General features: G+C 41.3%; 1 protein-coding gene across 4 annotated transcripts; it reads left to right on the forward strand.

Moving 5' to 3' along the window:
* Positions 1-886: 886 nt before the first annotated feature.
* Positions 887-16,221, forward strand: cul4a (cullin 4A). Of its 4 annotated transcripts, none has more exons than XM_027009696.2 (20): positions 887-1,502; positions 2,389-2,504; positions 4,216-4,319; positions 4,640-4,709; positions 4,983-5,056; positions 5,147-5,309; positions 5,489-5,584; positions 5,695-5,777; positions 7,532-7,599; positions 7,923-8,047; positions 8,310-8,502; positions 10,097-10,201; positions 10,376-10,486; positions 11,214-11,299; positions 11,741-11,848; positions 12,263-12,376; positions 12,512-12,617; positions 13,624-13,796; positions 14,057-14,209; positions 14,477-16,221. In XM_027009696.2, exons 1-20 carry the CDS (start codon positions 1,364-1,366, stop codon positions 14,570-14,572), a joined length of 2,283 nt encoding a protein of 760 aa, XP_026865497.2. In that variant the 5' UTR covers positions 887-1,363; the 3' UTR covers positions 14,573-16,221. The 4 variants fall into 4 exon arrangements, with proteins under 4 accessions (XP_026865497.2, XP_026865515.2, XP_026865505.2 ...); XM_027009714.2 differs by having other exon boundaries at positions 7,923-8,041; XM_027009704.2 differs by having other exon boundaries at positions 5,489-5,578.
* The last annotated feature ends 159 nt before the right edge of the window (positions 16,222-16,380 follow it).

The following is a 16,380-nucleotide window of genomic DNA, read 5'->3' on the forward strand; positions in this document are numbered from 1 at the left end:
ATGATTGTGTCAGTGTTCGAACACAATTATAAGACACCCTTACCTCCAGACAACCAGGCTATTCACAAGGATCTTTATAACATAAGCCTTAATCAAAACTTTTAAAAGCTGATCATTCATTGCAGTCAGCTGACCGCTGACGTTATCTTCACGTTTTGTATTATATGAAGCAATATTATTTCATATTGGTCATCACACATCTTCGTCATCCTTGTTAGCACTGTAGTTTAACCCTGTTCCCGTAACTATTTCCATCATTATCTTGCTGTCATAATCCTCATCACGATCACAATCATCAGACACCCTCTCCCAGAAGTTTAAGCACTAAACCTTATTAATAAGAGAAAAAAAGGTCAAATATAACATCTTTATCTTTAAAGATATTTTATCTATAACAATTTTAACAATAGCTCTACCTCATTCTCTAACTCAAATATTTGTTCAGATGATTTTTGCACGATTGATCGCTTTTTGCTTATGTGATTTACTCCTCTGAGCTTAAAAAAAGTACCATTACTGTTAGCATTTGAATCTTTTCATATAAAATAGCCTAGATCAGAGAAACTGCATAGAGCCACACCAGAGTGAACCATTTTATTTGTTTCTCTCTCCATGGTGCTGAAATTCTTTAGCTTTTAAAATTCACTCCTAAAAAATATTGTTACTCGATAGCTGTAGAAATGCATTACCATTTATTTATTTATTTGTTTGTTTGTTTGTTTGTTTGTTTATTTTACTAAACCACAGGGTCAGTATCATTATAATTAATTTAGGACCACATTGCGATGTCCTAGATATATAGTTTATAATCCCCGGGGAATTTACCTCAGTAAACAACGCACAAAAAGGAAGTTTCCCAAGATGCACTTGTCTAATCCTGGCCATTTTGTTATGGTGTTTGGAGAAAATTAGCGTGAGCTATGAACATTTTGCAGTTATTATTGGCGAGTGTGTTGTCTCAATGTAAAATATTACGCGAACACGCTACGTGACAGCTGACAGCAGTATGCATGAGGCGACGACCGGTGGTCAGGTATTATTTACGGGGGGTTTTTTTGTTGTGTTTTGTTGTAGTTAGCTAGCTAGCGGGCTAACTTTAGTGAACCAAAGAGCTTCAGTGCTGGTTCCTCCCTGACTCAACTTTGTCAGCTATTGGCACACACGTTTGATGCGGTCAGATCACACACACAAATAGATATTTCAGTGAATTCACACTAGGTTATCATTTTGTTTATCGCGTTTAAAGCTAGAAACTAAAGCTGAATTTGAGCCGCCCGTCTGACTGAGGACAAACAAAACTGACAGATTTGGGGTAGCTCCTTGGCAAAAAAAAAAAAATCTCGCTAGCTTGAAGTTGGGCATCATGGCAGAAGACATACGACAGAACAAGATAGCCAACTTCTCTGGTTTGGCAGAAAACAGCAATGGAGTAACAAAAACCCCAGCCGCAATGGCTTCCAAAACCGGTGCTTCAAAGAAATTGGTCATTAAGAACTTCAAAGGTAAGCAGCTACAAAGTAAGTTGTCTGAAAAGGCATATAGCTTAAGTTGGCTAACGCTAGTTAGCTGGATAACAGAAGCTAACTAGCTAGCTAAGCTAAGATTAGCTATACACTTTCAAGCAAAAAGTATCTTATGTTTGCCACCTTGGCCAATGTGTATGTATGTAACCTCAGTTAAATACTATGTGTATTTGTGTACTTCAGCTGAATCAGTTTGCTATATGTTTCTGTCTAACCTGGCGAGATACAAATAGAAACGGTCTTCAACCTGATAGCTTGCTATCCTAATTGCTTTCTGCTTGTTTTGGAGTGAGATGTGCAGTTGTTTTTCCAAAAACGTCGCCGTACAGGGAGTTTAGTGATATGTTTAGCTTTATATTAAATATGTATTTAGTATTTGCTGGTTCTGCATAAGCGATCATATTTCAAATATATTGTGACAGGCTGCCGCTTATCTTGCTAAAAATGTACGCAATCTGCAGAATAGTCTTTTGATAACTTTCTCACTCATGAATCGCTTACAAACCTATATACTGAATTGTAAAATTGAGTGTGTTTACATCCGTTGAAGCTCTTAATAGCGAAGCTCATTCTTGCTGCTGTTGCGGTTTTAATTTATTGACATTTATTCTTGTTTTACTTAGCGCAGTGTTCCTACCTGTTGTGTATTTTGGTTTATTTAAAAACACTTGGTTATAATCTTATATGTAAACACATTTTTTCTACCTGCTTGCTGTGTTTTTAAGTGATTTTTAGAAGTGTGTGTGTGTGTGTGTTGCAATTGCTGTCCTATTACATAGTTTCACACATGTTGGTGAGCAGAGACATCAGTGCCAAAATGTGTCTCCTCTGTTCACATTGAGAGGGCTTGCTCTGTGTTGTGTAGACAGACCCAAGATGACAGAAACCTACACTGAAGACACATGGCTGAAGTTGCGGGATGCCGTTGGTGCCATTCAGAATAGCACATCAATCAAGTACAACTTGGAGGAGCTGTATCAGGTAGATCAGCTGTGGATCCAATGCAAGCACACACAGGCCAGTCTCAGATTATTGCAGTGATGTACTAGTTTGGTGGGGGCCTACCACATAATCTAAGAGTCAAAATGGGAGATTAGCCTTACATAGGAAGTAAGGATGAATGTGTTTCCTAAATTTTGTTTCATCTGAGGAACTAGGGAAAGAGTCCCTCATAGGGCCAAGTAAATTCTGTGCTTTGATCATTTTTATGTAGCCTAATAATAAACACATGTTAACTCAATATTTATTGTATTAAACTGTATTAGTACATCTAGAATGGTATTTGGCTCTCTGATTTTCAATATTAAAATGAATAAAAAATAAATTTAAAAAAACCCCAAAGAAATAAATACCAAGCCATAATGTCACTGTCCCAAAAGCCCTGTATGAATTTTTACATGGTACATCAGTGTCACAGTATACATCAAATGTAGTAATAAATGTAATAATATAATAAATAAACATCTTTAATTAAAATGTGGCTTGTTAGATTGATTGATTTTTAGGTGCTGATTTTATTAAAATCAACGTAAAGCCGTGTTATACAGTTTCCCTGCTCTAACACACCTACTGTTCTTCCTGGTAAAGAATTGATGAGTTGAATCAGGTGTGTTTGAAATTTGATTATACCATGATGTGAGATTTTGTCATTTGTACCATAAGGCTTTCACTGAATTGACAAATGTCCTAAAATGTTGTTGTGTAGTTCTTATGTAAAGAGCTATCTACAGCTAGTTTATATTTGTTTATATCTATGAAGTAGCTGCTCTTTAATCTTCTAAATCAATGACCTTATTTTTGACCTTATCACCTTATTACTGTGATGGTGAGAGATTACTGCTGGCCTGTACTCCTTTAATACCTCAGATTAATTTAATGATCTTTAACTTGAAATAAATATAGGATTTCGTTGACTGCTGAGAGTTTTAATGTTTTACTGCATTTGCAGCGGTCTGGCTCACAACTTTCGCAGCTTTGCTGATAGTTAACATAACAAGGTTAATATCTTGATAATGTCAGGGGTCAGAGACTGCTCAATTAAGGCTTTGGCAGCAGTGACTAATAAAACTGCAGAGCCACATGGAGATTTATGTTATTATTATTATTATTATTATTTTATATATCCAATTGGTATTTCTTAAGACATAGACGTAAGACATTGTGAAGGCTATGTGAGTGGAATCATGCTTAAAGTTGTTCAAGAGACATTAGGAGTATGACAAAAAGGCACTGTTGAGTACAGAAAGCTTTAGGTACATAAAGGAGGGAATACTGACACCTGTTTTTTCATTATGACCTCCTACCCTTGAACTTCAACCTTCACTACTAGTATGAGCCCACTCAGATTTTTGCCTTAGTGCTTCATCTGCCCAAATTGATTACAGCATTACTTGTTGTGCCATATGGTGTTGTAACATTGCCTGTAGTGGTAGGTGGCAAATGGGGCTGCGCAGGCTTGGCTGGTGTGTCCTTTCTAATCTAGTAAACTAGCAGAACATTCCAGAGTCTGCACACTATGGCTGATTATTAAACATTTGTGTTCTTCTTATCAAATAGGTTTGCCAACTTTGTCTCACTGTACTGATCAATACTACTGTTTACACCTTATGCATGTGTTTCTCTCTCTCTCTCTCTCTCTCTCTCTCTCTCTCTCTCTCTCTCTCTCTCTCTCTATTTTCTCTCTTTATTTCAGGCAGTGGAGAATCTTTGCTCTTACAAGGTTTCACCCATGTTATACAAACAACTCCGTCAAGTGTGTGAAGATCATGTCCGAGCTCAAATTCAGCAGTTTAAAGAATATCCTTTATTGAATATTGGTGTTTATATACCTGTGTAGGTGCGTGTGTGTGCGCATGAGAGAGCAGAGAAGAGAGAAAATGTGTACGAGTTGACTATGCCTGATGGTTGTTCCTGTATTGCCTCTGTTAGTAAGTGATAACGTCTTGTTTGCCTTTCCACATCCAAAACCCCAGTACATATGATCTTCCACTAGGGGGCGGCGTCGTGCTATTTTTGCCACTTGATAAACTTATTAAGAAAGACATGGTGAAGAATCAGATGCTTTAATAAATCAGTCTGTCTCCATGGTGGAACTGAAGAACTTAACCTGCTCTCACAGACTCACTGGACAATCTATCTTTCTTGAAGAGGATGAACAGGTGCTGGCAGGACCACTGCAGACAAACAGTAAGGAACAAGCATAAAAGCTGGTACTGAGAGATCCTTGTGACTAGGGGACTTGAGGAAAGTTGAAGAACTTGCGGCACATATGAACTCCCTGCTGCCCTCAACAGTCAGGGCTAATTTCAGGAATAAAGAAACGAAAATCACAAACTACAAGAGTCACAGTGGGCAAATAGTTGACTAAAAACTCTTTTATTTATAAAATCCTTTAAAGTGTGTTCTAATATCCAGGGATGTTTTTGTGTATTGATGTGTATGGTATCTCTGTTTCTCCAGATCATGATTCGTAGCATTTTCCTTTTTCTGGATCGCACATACGTACTCCAGAACTCCCTACTGCCCTCCATCTGGTATGTTAACCAATCAGAAACATCCCCTGGTCTTTCTAGACTTTGGGTCCTTGTGTTCAAGCAGTAATGACTTTGCCTGCAATGCAATAGGGACACAGGGCTGGAGCTGTTCCGGACACACATTGTGAGCGATGGTGTGGTGCAGAATCGTACAGTGGAAGGGATTCTTGAGCAAATCGAGCAAGAGCGCAATGGTGAGACTGTGGACCGGAGCCTCCTGCGCAGCCTGCTGGGCATGCTCTCAGACCTGCAGGTAATTGGTGGTTTTTTGACGATGTCATATCACTCTTTTTTTTTCAAGAACAGCAGCGATACTGAAAATATCAGTGTTGGGTTTTTACAAGAATTGTGATCAATGACAGAAGAGTTTGCTGGATTATACTGCACATGTTGCTTTTTTTAAATCTTATCGCTGTCCTTTTCCTCTTTTAGGTGTACAAGGAGTCATTTGAACAAAGGTTTCTAATGGAGACCAATTGCCTGTATGCTGCAGAAGGACAAAGACTGATGTTGGAGAGGGACGTGAGTGTAAATGGCTTCGTGTATTTCACCTTTGTCTGTCAACACGTGAAATTGCGCCATATGTTGTTCCGCCATACGCCGATATGCCCAAGACATCTTTTCTCTGCTTTCCTCAGGTCCCTGAATACCTGCATCATGTAGCACGACGGCTGGAGGAGGAGAATGATCGCGTCATTAGTTACCTAGATCAGAGCACTCAGTGAGTTGTGCCTGTGTGTCCTCAATAACTTTAACTTTATTAGGTGCACCCACTCAGTAGCTGTATTCAACAGGCTGACACGGTGGCGTGTTTAACGAATGTAAGTTGTAGTCCACGACTGGTTCCCCCCCACTTGAGTCCTATAACCTGCGTATGTTGTGTCTGCTTGTATTTAATGAGTGACCAGAAGGCAGGTTTTCAGATTATGAGATGCTAATATACATCTATACTGAAAATGTGCTTGTGCATACTGTTTATGCGAGTTATGGCCAACGGTATGTGGACATCAGACCATCACACCTAATGTGAGCTTTTTAGACATCCCATTCCAAAACTATGGGAACTAATATGGTGTTGGCTCTCCTTTTGTGGCTATAACAGCCACCAATCTTCTGGGTAGGCTTTCCATATGAATTTGGCTTGTGTCTGTGGGAATTTGTGCCCATTTTTTCAAAATCATTTGCGAGGTCAGGCACTGATGGATGGGAAGGCCTGGCTTGCATTCAATGTTCCAATTCATCCTAGTGCTGTTCAGTGGGGTTAAGCTCAGGCCACTGTGAAGGCTTACTGGAGTTCCTCCACACCAGACTGGTCAAAGCATGTATTTATGATCTCGCTTTGTGTAAAGGGGCACAGTCAAGCCGCAACAGGAAAGGGTCTTCCCCAGTCTGTTGTCACAAAGGTGGATTTAATTGTCTAAAATGCTTCTTGTATGCTGTAATATTAACATTACCCCTCACTATAACTAAGGGGCCTAGCCCAACCACTGAAAAACAGCCCCATACTATTACCTCTCCAACAACTTTTACTGTTGGCATTATGGATTACTGTAGATAGCGGTCTCCTGACATGCACCAAACACAGATTTGTCCAACAGACTGTCAGATAGTGAAGCGTGATTCATCACTCCACAGAACACATTTCCACTGCTCCATAGTTCAGTGCAGGCGTGCTTCACACCCCTCCAGCTGACACTTGGCATTGTGCTTATTGATCTTAGGCTTGTGTGAAAGTGCTCAGCCATGGAAACCCGTCTCATGAAGCTCCCAGTACTTGTGCTGCTGTTGTTTCCAGAGGCAATTTGGCGCTCTGAAGTGAATGATGCAGCAGAGGATAGATGATTTTTACAGAACTTACTAGCGCTTCTCTGTGAGTTTGCATGGTCTGCTACTTCATTGCTGAGCTTTTTTTGCTCCTGGACACTTCCACTTTACAATAATAACACGTACTGTTAACCCTGGGCAGAATTTGACAATGTGTTGATTTGTAGCAAAGGTGGCATCCAATGACACTTCTACATTTAAAATGCGTCCCATTCAGTATGACCCATTCAAAATGACCTATTCTACTGCCGGTGTGGTATTATGGAGATTGCATAGCTGTGTTTGATTTTAGATACCTGTTATCAGTGGGTGTGGCTGAAACACTTGAACTCATTAATGAGTGTCCATAGCTATACTTTTGGCCATATAACATTACACAACATATTCAAAAATTGCTGGACTTCTTTGGGGGTGTGGGTTGAACACAAACATGATGCAGTAGAACAAGTCACGTTACTTACAATCAGCTAAGTTCATAGAATATGTAGAACTGACTGAAAAAGTTGGTAGCCTCTAGGTATTGCCATGATGTAGTTATAGTTAATAAACTAAATATATTCAAGTGTATAAACATTTTACAAGCTGCATATAAAATCAATCCTAAATGGCAGCATTCAAAGTTCTACAAGTTAAATGTCCCCCTTTATCCAGGAAGCCGCTGATCTCTGCAATAGAGAAGCAACTTTTGGGTGAACACATGACTGCCATATTACAGAAAGGTATGTGGGTAACGTGGGGTGGGGGGGGGGGTAGCGCATGTGTGCGTGTGTGTGTGTGTGTGTGTGTGTGTGTGTGTGTGTGTGTGTGTGCGAGGGGGGTAACGTGTGTGTGCGAGAGGGGGGTAACGTGTGTGTGCGAGGGGGGGGTAACGTGTGTTTGTGTGCGTGCGGGGGGGGTAACGTGTGTGTGGGGGGGGTAGCGTGTGTGTGTGTGTGTGTGTGTGTGCGAGGGGGGGTAACGTGTGTTTGTGTGTGTGTGCGCGCGTGCGGAGGGGGGGGGGGTTACGTGTGTATCAAATCTCCTTCTGCTCTGCTGCCTTCAGGCCTTAGCACTCTGTTGGATGAGAATCGCGTGACAGAGTTGACTCTGCTGTACCAGCTCTTTAGTAAGGTGAAGGGAGGGCTGCCTGTACTACTGCAGTTCTGGAGAGATTACATCAAGGTAGAGGTACACACACACCCTAAACCACATGTATTGGGGTAATTTCTTTGCTGTGTATGATATATTCTTGTTCTTAATCAGTTTGGAAAGAAATCTTTATTTGGCAGACCTCTTTAGTTAGCAAAAATCAGTTAAACTTTGGAAAAACACATACACACATGCACGCTCAAGTCTTAAACAGGGAACAAGATCTCCCCTGTGGTGGGAAAGCATGGCTTGGCCCCAGCTGGCCTTTCCTGCCCAAGTCAGCATGGTGTTTCTCCCACAGAGCTTCGGCGGCGAGGTGGTGGGTTCTCCAGAGAAGGACAAAGACATGGTACAGGAGCTGCTGGACTTCAAGGACAAGATGGACCATGTGGCACAGCGCTGCTTCCAGCGCAACGAGACCTTCATCAATGCCATGAAGGAGGCCTTCGAGAGCTTCATCAACAAGAGGCCTAACAAGCCAGCCGAGCTCATTGGTGAGGGCGGGGCATGGGGCAGGGGCTCTACCTCCTCCTCTCCCACTTTCATTATTTCTTATTGTATCTGCCTTTCCCTCTCTCCTGATTTGCTTTTTATATTGATCTGCATCTCTGTATTGGTCTTTGTCTGCAGAAGTCATAACTATTTTTTGTTGTGCAACATCTTTTTTTTTTTCTTCCCCCAAAGAATTGCCTTACACATAAACAGGATGAATTGTATTTTTTTATTTTGTTTTATTTTTTTAATGTATATTTTTGTAGAAATGAATGATATCCAACATGGGAATGTAAACTCACTGAGCTCTCTTAACATTATGATGTAGAGCCATCTGGCATGGTGTGCACTTTAAATCTAAAGAACCTTTATTTTGAGAGACCATCTTTTTTAATTTCCATGAACAACCTGTTCTTGACAACAAAGCAGCCATTAACCAAATTATTAATGTTGTTCTTGTTCTTGTTCTTGTTTTGCATGAGCAAATAAATGTTTTTGCAATTAGCAATGGCACATGTAACGCACATTCTGGTGCATCCGGACTGTGTCCTGCTATTAAATTGTGTGAGGAGGCAGCAGAGAGGAAAGAAAAAAAACCACCGCCATTATCAGATAAATGAACCTGTGCACACACTCAAGCCTGTGACAGAGCAGCCAGAGGTGCTGGTGCTGTCTATGGCTCTGCAGCTGACTAAGCAGACTGTAGTGGACAGGTTAGGTTTGCCTGATTTAAAATATTCTCTTCTGGGTTTGCCTTTAGTTAAACTGCTAAGCATTTTGCATATAAAGTATTTATATTCACATTTATGTACAGCAGTAAGGAGCCTCCAGTTTAGGCCTGTTCAGTGGTGCACAAGATCCTACAGTCAGTCAGCTAGTTAGAAGCACACAGCCACTCTCAACAGAGCTTCATTTTGATGTGGACCATGGCCTGTGAGGTGCACTTGTATGGCAGGGACACTCCATGGGCAGCATGCAGCTTCAGATATGTGAGACATGATTCTAATATAAACATACTAACTCGAAGGCAGAATGAGCTTACACTGCTGATTGGTGTTGAGGTGGAAGGACACTATTTGCTTAAGTGGAGAATCATGATTGCACTTGCAAAAATGCTGCTACATTTGTTTAAAAGGACCCGTTATGCTTTTCCAGGTTTTCCCTGCCTGAAATGCCCTGTTGGAATACCAGCCTTTTTGTTTGTTACAAGATGATGCAATGATGTAACACAATCCTTGTATTGCCCACTTACAGCAAGCTTGGCTAGAGTCAAGCTGATCAATCAGAGCATTTATAGGCACAGGAGCTCTAACAGGGCATTCCAGGCAGGGTGAATAGAGATGTGTAGAGAAAATAATGTGTTAAAATATATTTTAGTAGACACCAAAAATAAACTTATGAACATTTAAATAATAGGTTCCCTTTAAATATGCAGTGTTTCTGTATCAGACAATATTTGAACACAGTGTTTCCCTCTGTCACTAAATTTATGCTGTTCAAGCATAGAAAAACATTGCACTTAGATCATTCACTATAGTCTGAGTCATCAAAGGAAGGATTTTTCACTGTGTGTATGTGGCTGTGTGTTTCCTGCAGCCAAATATGTGGACTCCAAACTGCGAGCTGGAAACAAAGAAGCTACAGAGGAGGAACTAGAGAGAATCCTTGACAAGATAATGATCATTTTCCGTTTTATCCACGGTAGGGAGTGGGATGTTTTTAGGAATTTATTTTAAAGAAATTTTTAAAAACCATATCTGTGATTGACTAACAGTTGCACAGTTATGTCCTGACAACTGTATTTCCAACATCAGTCAGTATGCCCTAGACACAGCATTTCCAAGGCTCAGTTTTATCACACGTGTACTCCTGCAGGCAAGGACGTGTTTGAAGCCTTCTACAAGAAGGACCTAGCAAAGCGCCTGCTGGTGGGCAAGAGTGCCTCTGTGGATGCAGAGAAGTCCATGCTGTCCAAACTCAAGCACGGTAGGGACCCCCCCCCCCACCGATCCTCATCTCTACCCTGTCGACTTTAAGACATCACTGTGTTTGGAAGGGATGTTACAGGAAAACGCCCTGGACACAGACTTGGATTTGTAGCTGACAGACACTAAGGATGGAAACTGCAGCTGTGTTTCCCAGCACAGAGGTCAGGTTGCACAAGCATAAGGCCTCCGGTCACATGGCAGGAAGTAGCTGATATGCTGTGGTTTGACACGAGAGCATGCACACTGCAGGTGATCTAACAGCAGTTCTGTCCTTCAGCCACCACATGCTCCATGAGCAGAGTTCCTGTCACACTGGCAACAAATAATATTTTCTGAAGGAAAATAACTTTTCTATAAATGTTGACAGTTTGTGTATTATCATCATACTGCATCATTCATTTTGTGTTGGTCAAAACTGCTTATATAAATGGCTACTTTTTACATCAGACTTTACGTTAAATGTCAAAGCTCGCATATCGCAATTGAAGTTTAATCTATAGCAAGATCTCACTGATCATCACATTGTGTCTTTACCTTTACCTCCTGCCCTGAGGAACTCTTAAGCTTGTGTAAAAAATTTAAAAAACCAGCATGCTCAAATTACAGTCCAGATGGAGACATTCATCCATGAGCAGAAGCACATGCTTAGGGAGTACAGCTTATTATGCAGTCATTTGTGTCATCTGAAAAGTGGTCCTGTGACATGCAGTTATGGTCTCTTGCAGAGTGTGGTGCGGCCTTCACCAGCAAGCTCGAAGGCATGTTCAAAGACATGGAGCTCTCTAAAGACATCATGATCCAGTTCAAACAGGTATGCACACTCCTGAAAAGTGGGTGCATTTGGACAAAATGAGGATCTCTGTAATTTCCACCTAAACATTGGTTTGGACTTTTGCCTGGGTTTTTTTTTTCCCCCCCTTTGTTCAGATGTGAATTAGACAGAAGTAACCAGCTCATATTGTTCAGTGAAACCAACATTTTCCTCAAACTCTCCTGGTTTCAATCTGATTCCAAAGAGCTGTGTGCATAAGCCAGTTCATTTTATGCAATTATGAGGCTTTTTCCACTATGTTACCCTCGTCCACATAACCCTATTGCCTCGGAGTCAGAGTTTCACAGAATGAATCGAGGTGTTGCAGTAGCTTCAGCAAGGCACCAGCTTGTAGCATGTGGTCAGCAGGCTGTATCATCAAGAATGAAGCCTTGGTTTGTCATTTGGCTGAGATCAGTTTCTGTCTCTTGCAATCATCAGTATATGCAGAACCAGAGTGAACCCAGCAACATAGAGCTCACTGTCAACATCCTCACCATGGGCTACTGGCCCACCTATACGCCTATGGAAGTCCACCTGCCCACAGAGGTCAGTGTGTGTGTGTGTCATTAGAAAAGGGAATATTACTCAAGCCACTATATTTAGTCCACAAAATTGCCATTCGCGGAATACACAATTTGTCGGTCAAAGTAAACAGGAGGTACCTTGTGGCAGTTTCAGTACAAGAATGCTTTTATGCTCAGTTGTTATATAATTTCTATATACCAGTTATAAGTTCTCAGTTGGTGCATAAAATTACCACCTCTGTATTTGCAAAGAGCTGGTTATTGAGAGTCAAGCTGGTTTGTGGCTGTAAGTGGTTTTGTATACTGCACCTGCTTAGTGTGGGACAACAAGGGTAGCTTGTATCTTCAGATGAGTACATGAGAGGTGGGTGTGGGTGTGAGAGAAGGAGACGGAGAACAAAATACTATGAAAATGAGGGTGTGCGTGTGTGTTTAGATGGTGAAGCTCCAGGAGGTGTTCAAGATGTTCTATCTGGGGAAGCACAGTGGACGGAAGCTCCAGTGGCAGCCCACACTGGGTCACGCGGTCCTCAAGGCTGAGTTTAAGGAGGTCCACCTCTAACCTGTTACTGCATGACCTGGAAATGCTCCATTTTGAACTTGTTAACCTCAGACTGTAAGGATTCTGTTTTTTTGGGTTTGGGGTACATGCTGAGTCACCCTCTTGCTCTCTTCATCTGCGCAGGGTAAAAAGGAGCTGCAGGTGTCCTTATTCCAGACTCTTGTCTTGCTCATGTTCAACGAAGGGGAGGAGTTTACAGTAGAAGAGATCCACACAGCTACTGGGATAGGTAAAAACAGAAGAAGAAAGAACAGAAAAAAACTAAATCCCTGTTGACTAATTTGTATACATTTTCCTTTTCGTAACCATTTTCATAGTTAAAGAATCATCTTTGACTTATGATCTAAAAGAGAATGGGGAGTTCTTGGGAACTTTGGCCTTGGTGGGTACTTTTATTTCCTGTTCTGATTGGAACATCCTTAGCACAGGATCTAAGAGCTGTTCTACTGTCACACTTCATATATTCTGCTGTAAAGTATGCATAGTGCTATAAAAATGTGTGTTTAAATACATATGCACTCCCTTTCTCATTTCATAGTTTCAACATCTTGCAACAGAAATGGTCTCTGAGAAATAAAGAGCAAAAGGTTGTGCTATTTTGATGGTCACATTTACTAGATCATAACTATGAAAGATAAGCAGGGCAGAACATGTCACTGTCAATGCTGATCAGAACTAGTTCTTTCAGCTCAGTCCTCCCCCGTCCATACCCACTTTGACCTGTTGCCAGTGAAACACCTGAACACGCAACCCCAGAGGCACTAGCAGAAATCTGCGGGCATCGTGGTTTCACTGTCAGGGTCCATGTTGACTCTAAACTCAGAAACGCTGAAGAAAAAGCGAAAGGTGAAATCCAGGTACATGTAATGAAAATGGGGATGCCTGTCCTGGGTTTGCCAGAAGGGACTTGGATAATGAAGTAATAAACAATTCTAGCTTTGTCGGTGGTAATGTTGTTTGGTAAATCGGAAATTAAGTGTTTCCCAATCAGAATGTCATGTAATTAATTTTTATTATCGTAGTTCTTTCAGTTTTCTAACATTTCAAGAAAGGTTTAAACAAAGTGTATATATTAAGATATTAAAGTATGTGGATGTACCCAACACTATTGCTTTTGGTTTACAATAAATTTTCAGGTTCATATATGTGCTGCATGTTAATGTGTTCCAGGTGCGACTTCAGAGGTGCCATTTAAACTAAATGGTAACTAATACACTGGTATCATGTTTCCTCAGAGGATGGTGAGCTGCGACGTACTTTGCAATCCCTGGCCTGTGGGAAAGCACGCGTACTGAATAAGAATCCCCGAGGGAAAGACGTGGAGGACGGAGACCGCTTCAACTTCAACAATGACTTCAAACACAAACTGTTCCGTATCAAAATCAACCAGATTCAGATGAAGGAGACGGTAGGTCATTGGTTGATCTCTTGGTGACCCTACGGGCCGAATTCTTACCTCCTTCCTCTGGTCCCAGGCTTTCCTCAAGATTTTAGTCAATGTTCATTCTGTAACCGTCTGTCTCTCCCTCATATGCCATGTCTCTGTTGACCCCCCCCCCCCACACTTTTTTCTAACTTTCTTTCATTGTCTGTCTGTTTCATTTGTTCTTTCCTTTCTTATGCCCTGTTCCTTTCCTTCCATGTTTGTGTTTTCTGTCTTTTTCTCAGGTGGAGGAACAGGTGAGCACCACAGAGCGAGTGTTCCAGGACAGGCAGTACCAGATTGATGCTGCGGTGGTAAGGATCATGAAGATGAGGAAGACCCTCAGCCACAACCTGCTGGTGTCAGAACTCTACAACCAGCTCAAGTTCCCAGTCAAGGTACAACTCTGTGGTTTTACCAAGCACCATGTAAGCTAATGACTAGACTCAGACTGGTCCAGACAAGTCCAGCAACAGGGCATGGCATGGTTTAAATAAGTGCTGTTGACTACTGTGATTAAGATGCATAGTATGTGTTGGCTCAGATGAGAAACAAAACCACTAAAATAACCAAAACCCCTTACATTAGCCACAATATGGACATATTGCAACTCATTGCATTAACTCGGTCTTTCTTATTTGCACAATTGTACTACTGCTTGCTAGCCAGGAGACCTGAAGAAGCGCATCGAGTCCCTCATCGACCGCGACTACATGGAGCGAGACAAAGAGAGCCCCAATCAGTACCACTACGTGGCCTGAGCTCCGCCCCCTACCGTCCAGCTGCGTGCTGGCCAACCCCTTGGACATGCTGTTCAGCTGGGCCATGAGTCCCTGCTTTACCTCCTCTCCCCACCGCACACAACAGGGCTTCTCCTCCTGATGGGCCCCGGAACTGCCTAGAACCCACTTTTCAGTTAACCCCCATGCCCTGTTTGAGTGAACTGGGCTGGTGTTGGGGAAGTACTGAATTTTGGAGCGCTCGGGTTAAGGGGCGACTCTTGGAGGACTGAGAGAGGCGAGTGCTGAGCTGATGATTCCCACAAATAAGCACTTTTTCTTCTTCCGCCTCACTTTTTTTTTTTTTTTTTTTTTGAGTTTTGGTTGCGATTCGTGTGTGATCAGTCTGTTCTATGCTAGATGTTTTATGTTGAGTAGCTCTCTATTTCTCTCATTCTCTTTCTTTAAACTCATAGTTGAGTTGTTGGTTCTGACTGCGCATCTGTCATTTTGCTACTAGAAAACAGGACAGTGTTACTTCAGTTGTGCAGATTCTTTTACTAATGGCAGCAGGTCCTGTTAGCTTCAGGGTTTCAATTCTCTCTCAGGCTATGGAAATCTGTGGAAAATAAGCATTTTACACACTAACACACAAGCATACGCTGAGAAGTGTGACTCTACAAGATGACATTCTCTAGGTTTCACCAAATGAAATGATAAAAGAAAAAAGTGACAAAAAGGTGTGCGATTCTTTGTTACGGCTCAACAAGGCACCTTTCTGTGTGTGTTTCTGTTACGGATGTGTGTGTGTGTATCTGCGTGTTAGGTTTGTTTTCTTCTAATTCACCACTAAATATGCTGACCGACATCTCTGGATCATCAGATTTTGTAGGCCAGGGTATTATATTATTTGTATGTGCAAAAACATATCAAACTATTAAATCATTTAATTAGAATATCCTGACTCTAGGTGTGACAAAGTAGAGCATCTGTGTGAGTGTGTGGGGATCTATTAGGAAGCATATTGCACAAAAAATATATATCAATTTTCTTTCTGACTTTCAGAATTTACCAATAGTCTGGCAGTTATTCAAAGTTTGCAGGGTGTGAAGGCAAAAACTAGGATGTAATGCATTATGGAGGTTTGCTTGGTTTGTTTAATCAGAGCATTACTTTCTACATAGCTATGTGAAACACTCACAAACAGGGAGGGCTAATATTTTATTCAAAGCTTGCTGTTTTCCTTCTCCCAGTGAAAACATGCCCAAATGTGTCCTCAGGACTCCCAGCACCAAGTGGCACATACCACAACTGGGACTCAAATCTGGATCCCAACTGTGGGGTGCACCTTAGCTGTGCTAAGCAGTGGTTTTGACATCTGCATGCTGTACACAGTACTATTATAATTCATATTACAATAGTACTGTGTTCTTAGTAGACCGGGCTTCTATTCTGGTCAGACTAATTTAATTTCCTATCCTGGATTAGGGAGCAATTGCTTAAATAAACATACCAAGGGAAGGACCACAGCAAAATGAACAAAGGCCTGTAGGTGTCTCATATAGTTGTGAAATGGTTTTCTAAAGTTTTTATGATTTAACACTTGCAGATCAATTGCAAAAACGGATCCTGGTATGGCAGACTAACCACTTATCTCTAAACACGTGCCAAGATTAAAAATATTTAAGCAAGTTGTAGCATTTGAAGCTAGTAAGCCATACTTTCACTAGACTTTATCCAATTATGTTTCTTTTATATATTTGTCAGAACTTTTAACATACGGCCTTATCTAACGTGGTTGTCATAACTACAAAGATATTGTTTGGAGCAAAATTGTAGATGCATTGAAT

Source organism: Electrophorus electricus, chromosome 16 (assembly GCF_013358815.1).
Source record: "Electrophorus electricus isolate fEleEle1 chromosome 16, fEleEle1.pri, whole genome shotgun sequence".
NCBI classification, from domain to species: domain Eukaryota; kingdom Metazoa; phylum Chordata; class Actinopteri; order Gymnotiformes; family Gymnotidae; genus Electrophorus; species Electrophorus electricus.

Excerpts from the sequence above, each read along its gene's own strand:
- cul4a (XM_027009696.2), top strand. The coding sequence starts at position 1,364 with ATGGCAGAAGACATACGACAGAACAAGATAGCCAACTTCTCTGGTTTG. Across the intron at positions 1,503-2,388 it reads GGTCATTAAGAACTTCAAAG|ACAGACCCAAGATGACAGAA; the intron begins GTAAGCAGCTAC and ends TGTGTTGTGTAG. Across the intron at positions 5,057-5,146 it reads TCCCTACTGCCCTCCATCTG|GGACACAGGGCTGGAGCTGT; the intron begins GTATGTTAACCA and ends GCAATGCAATAG.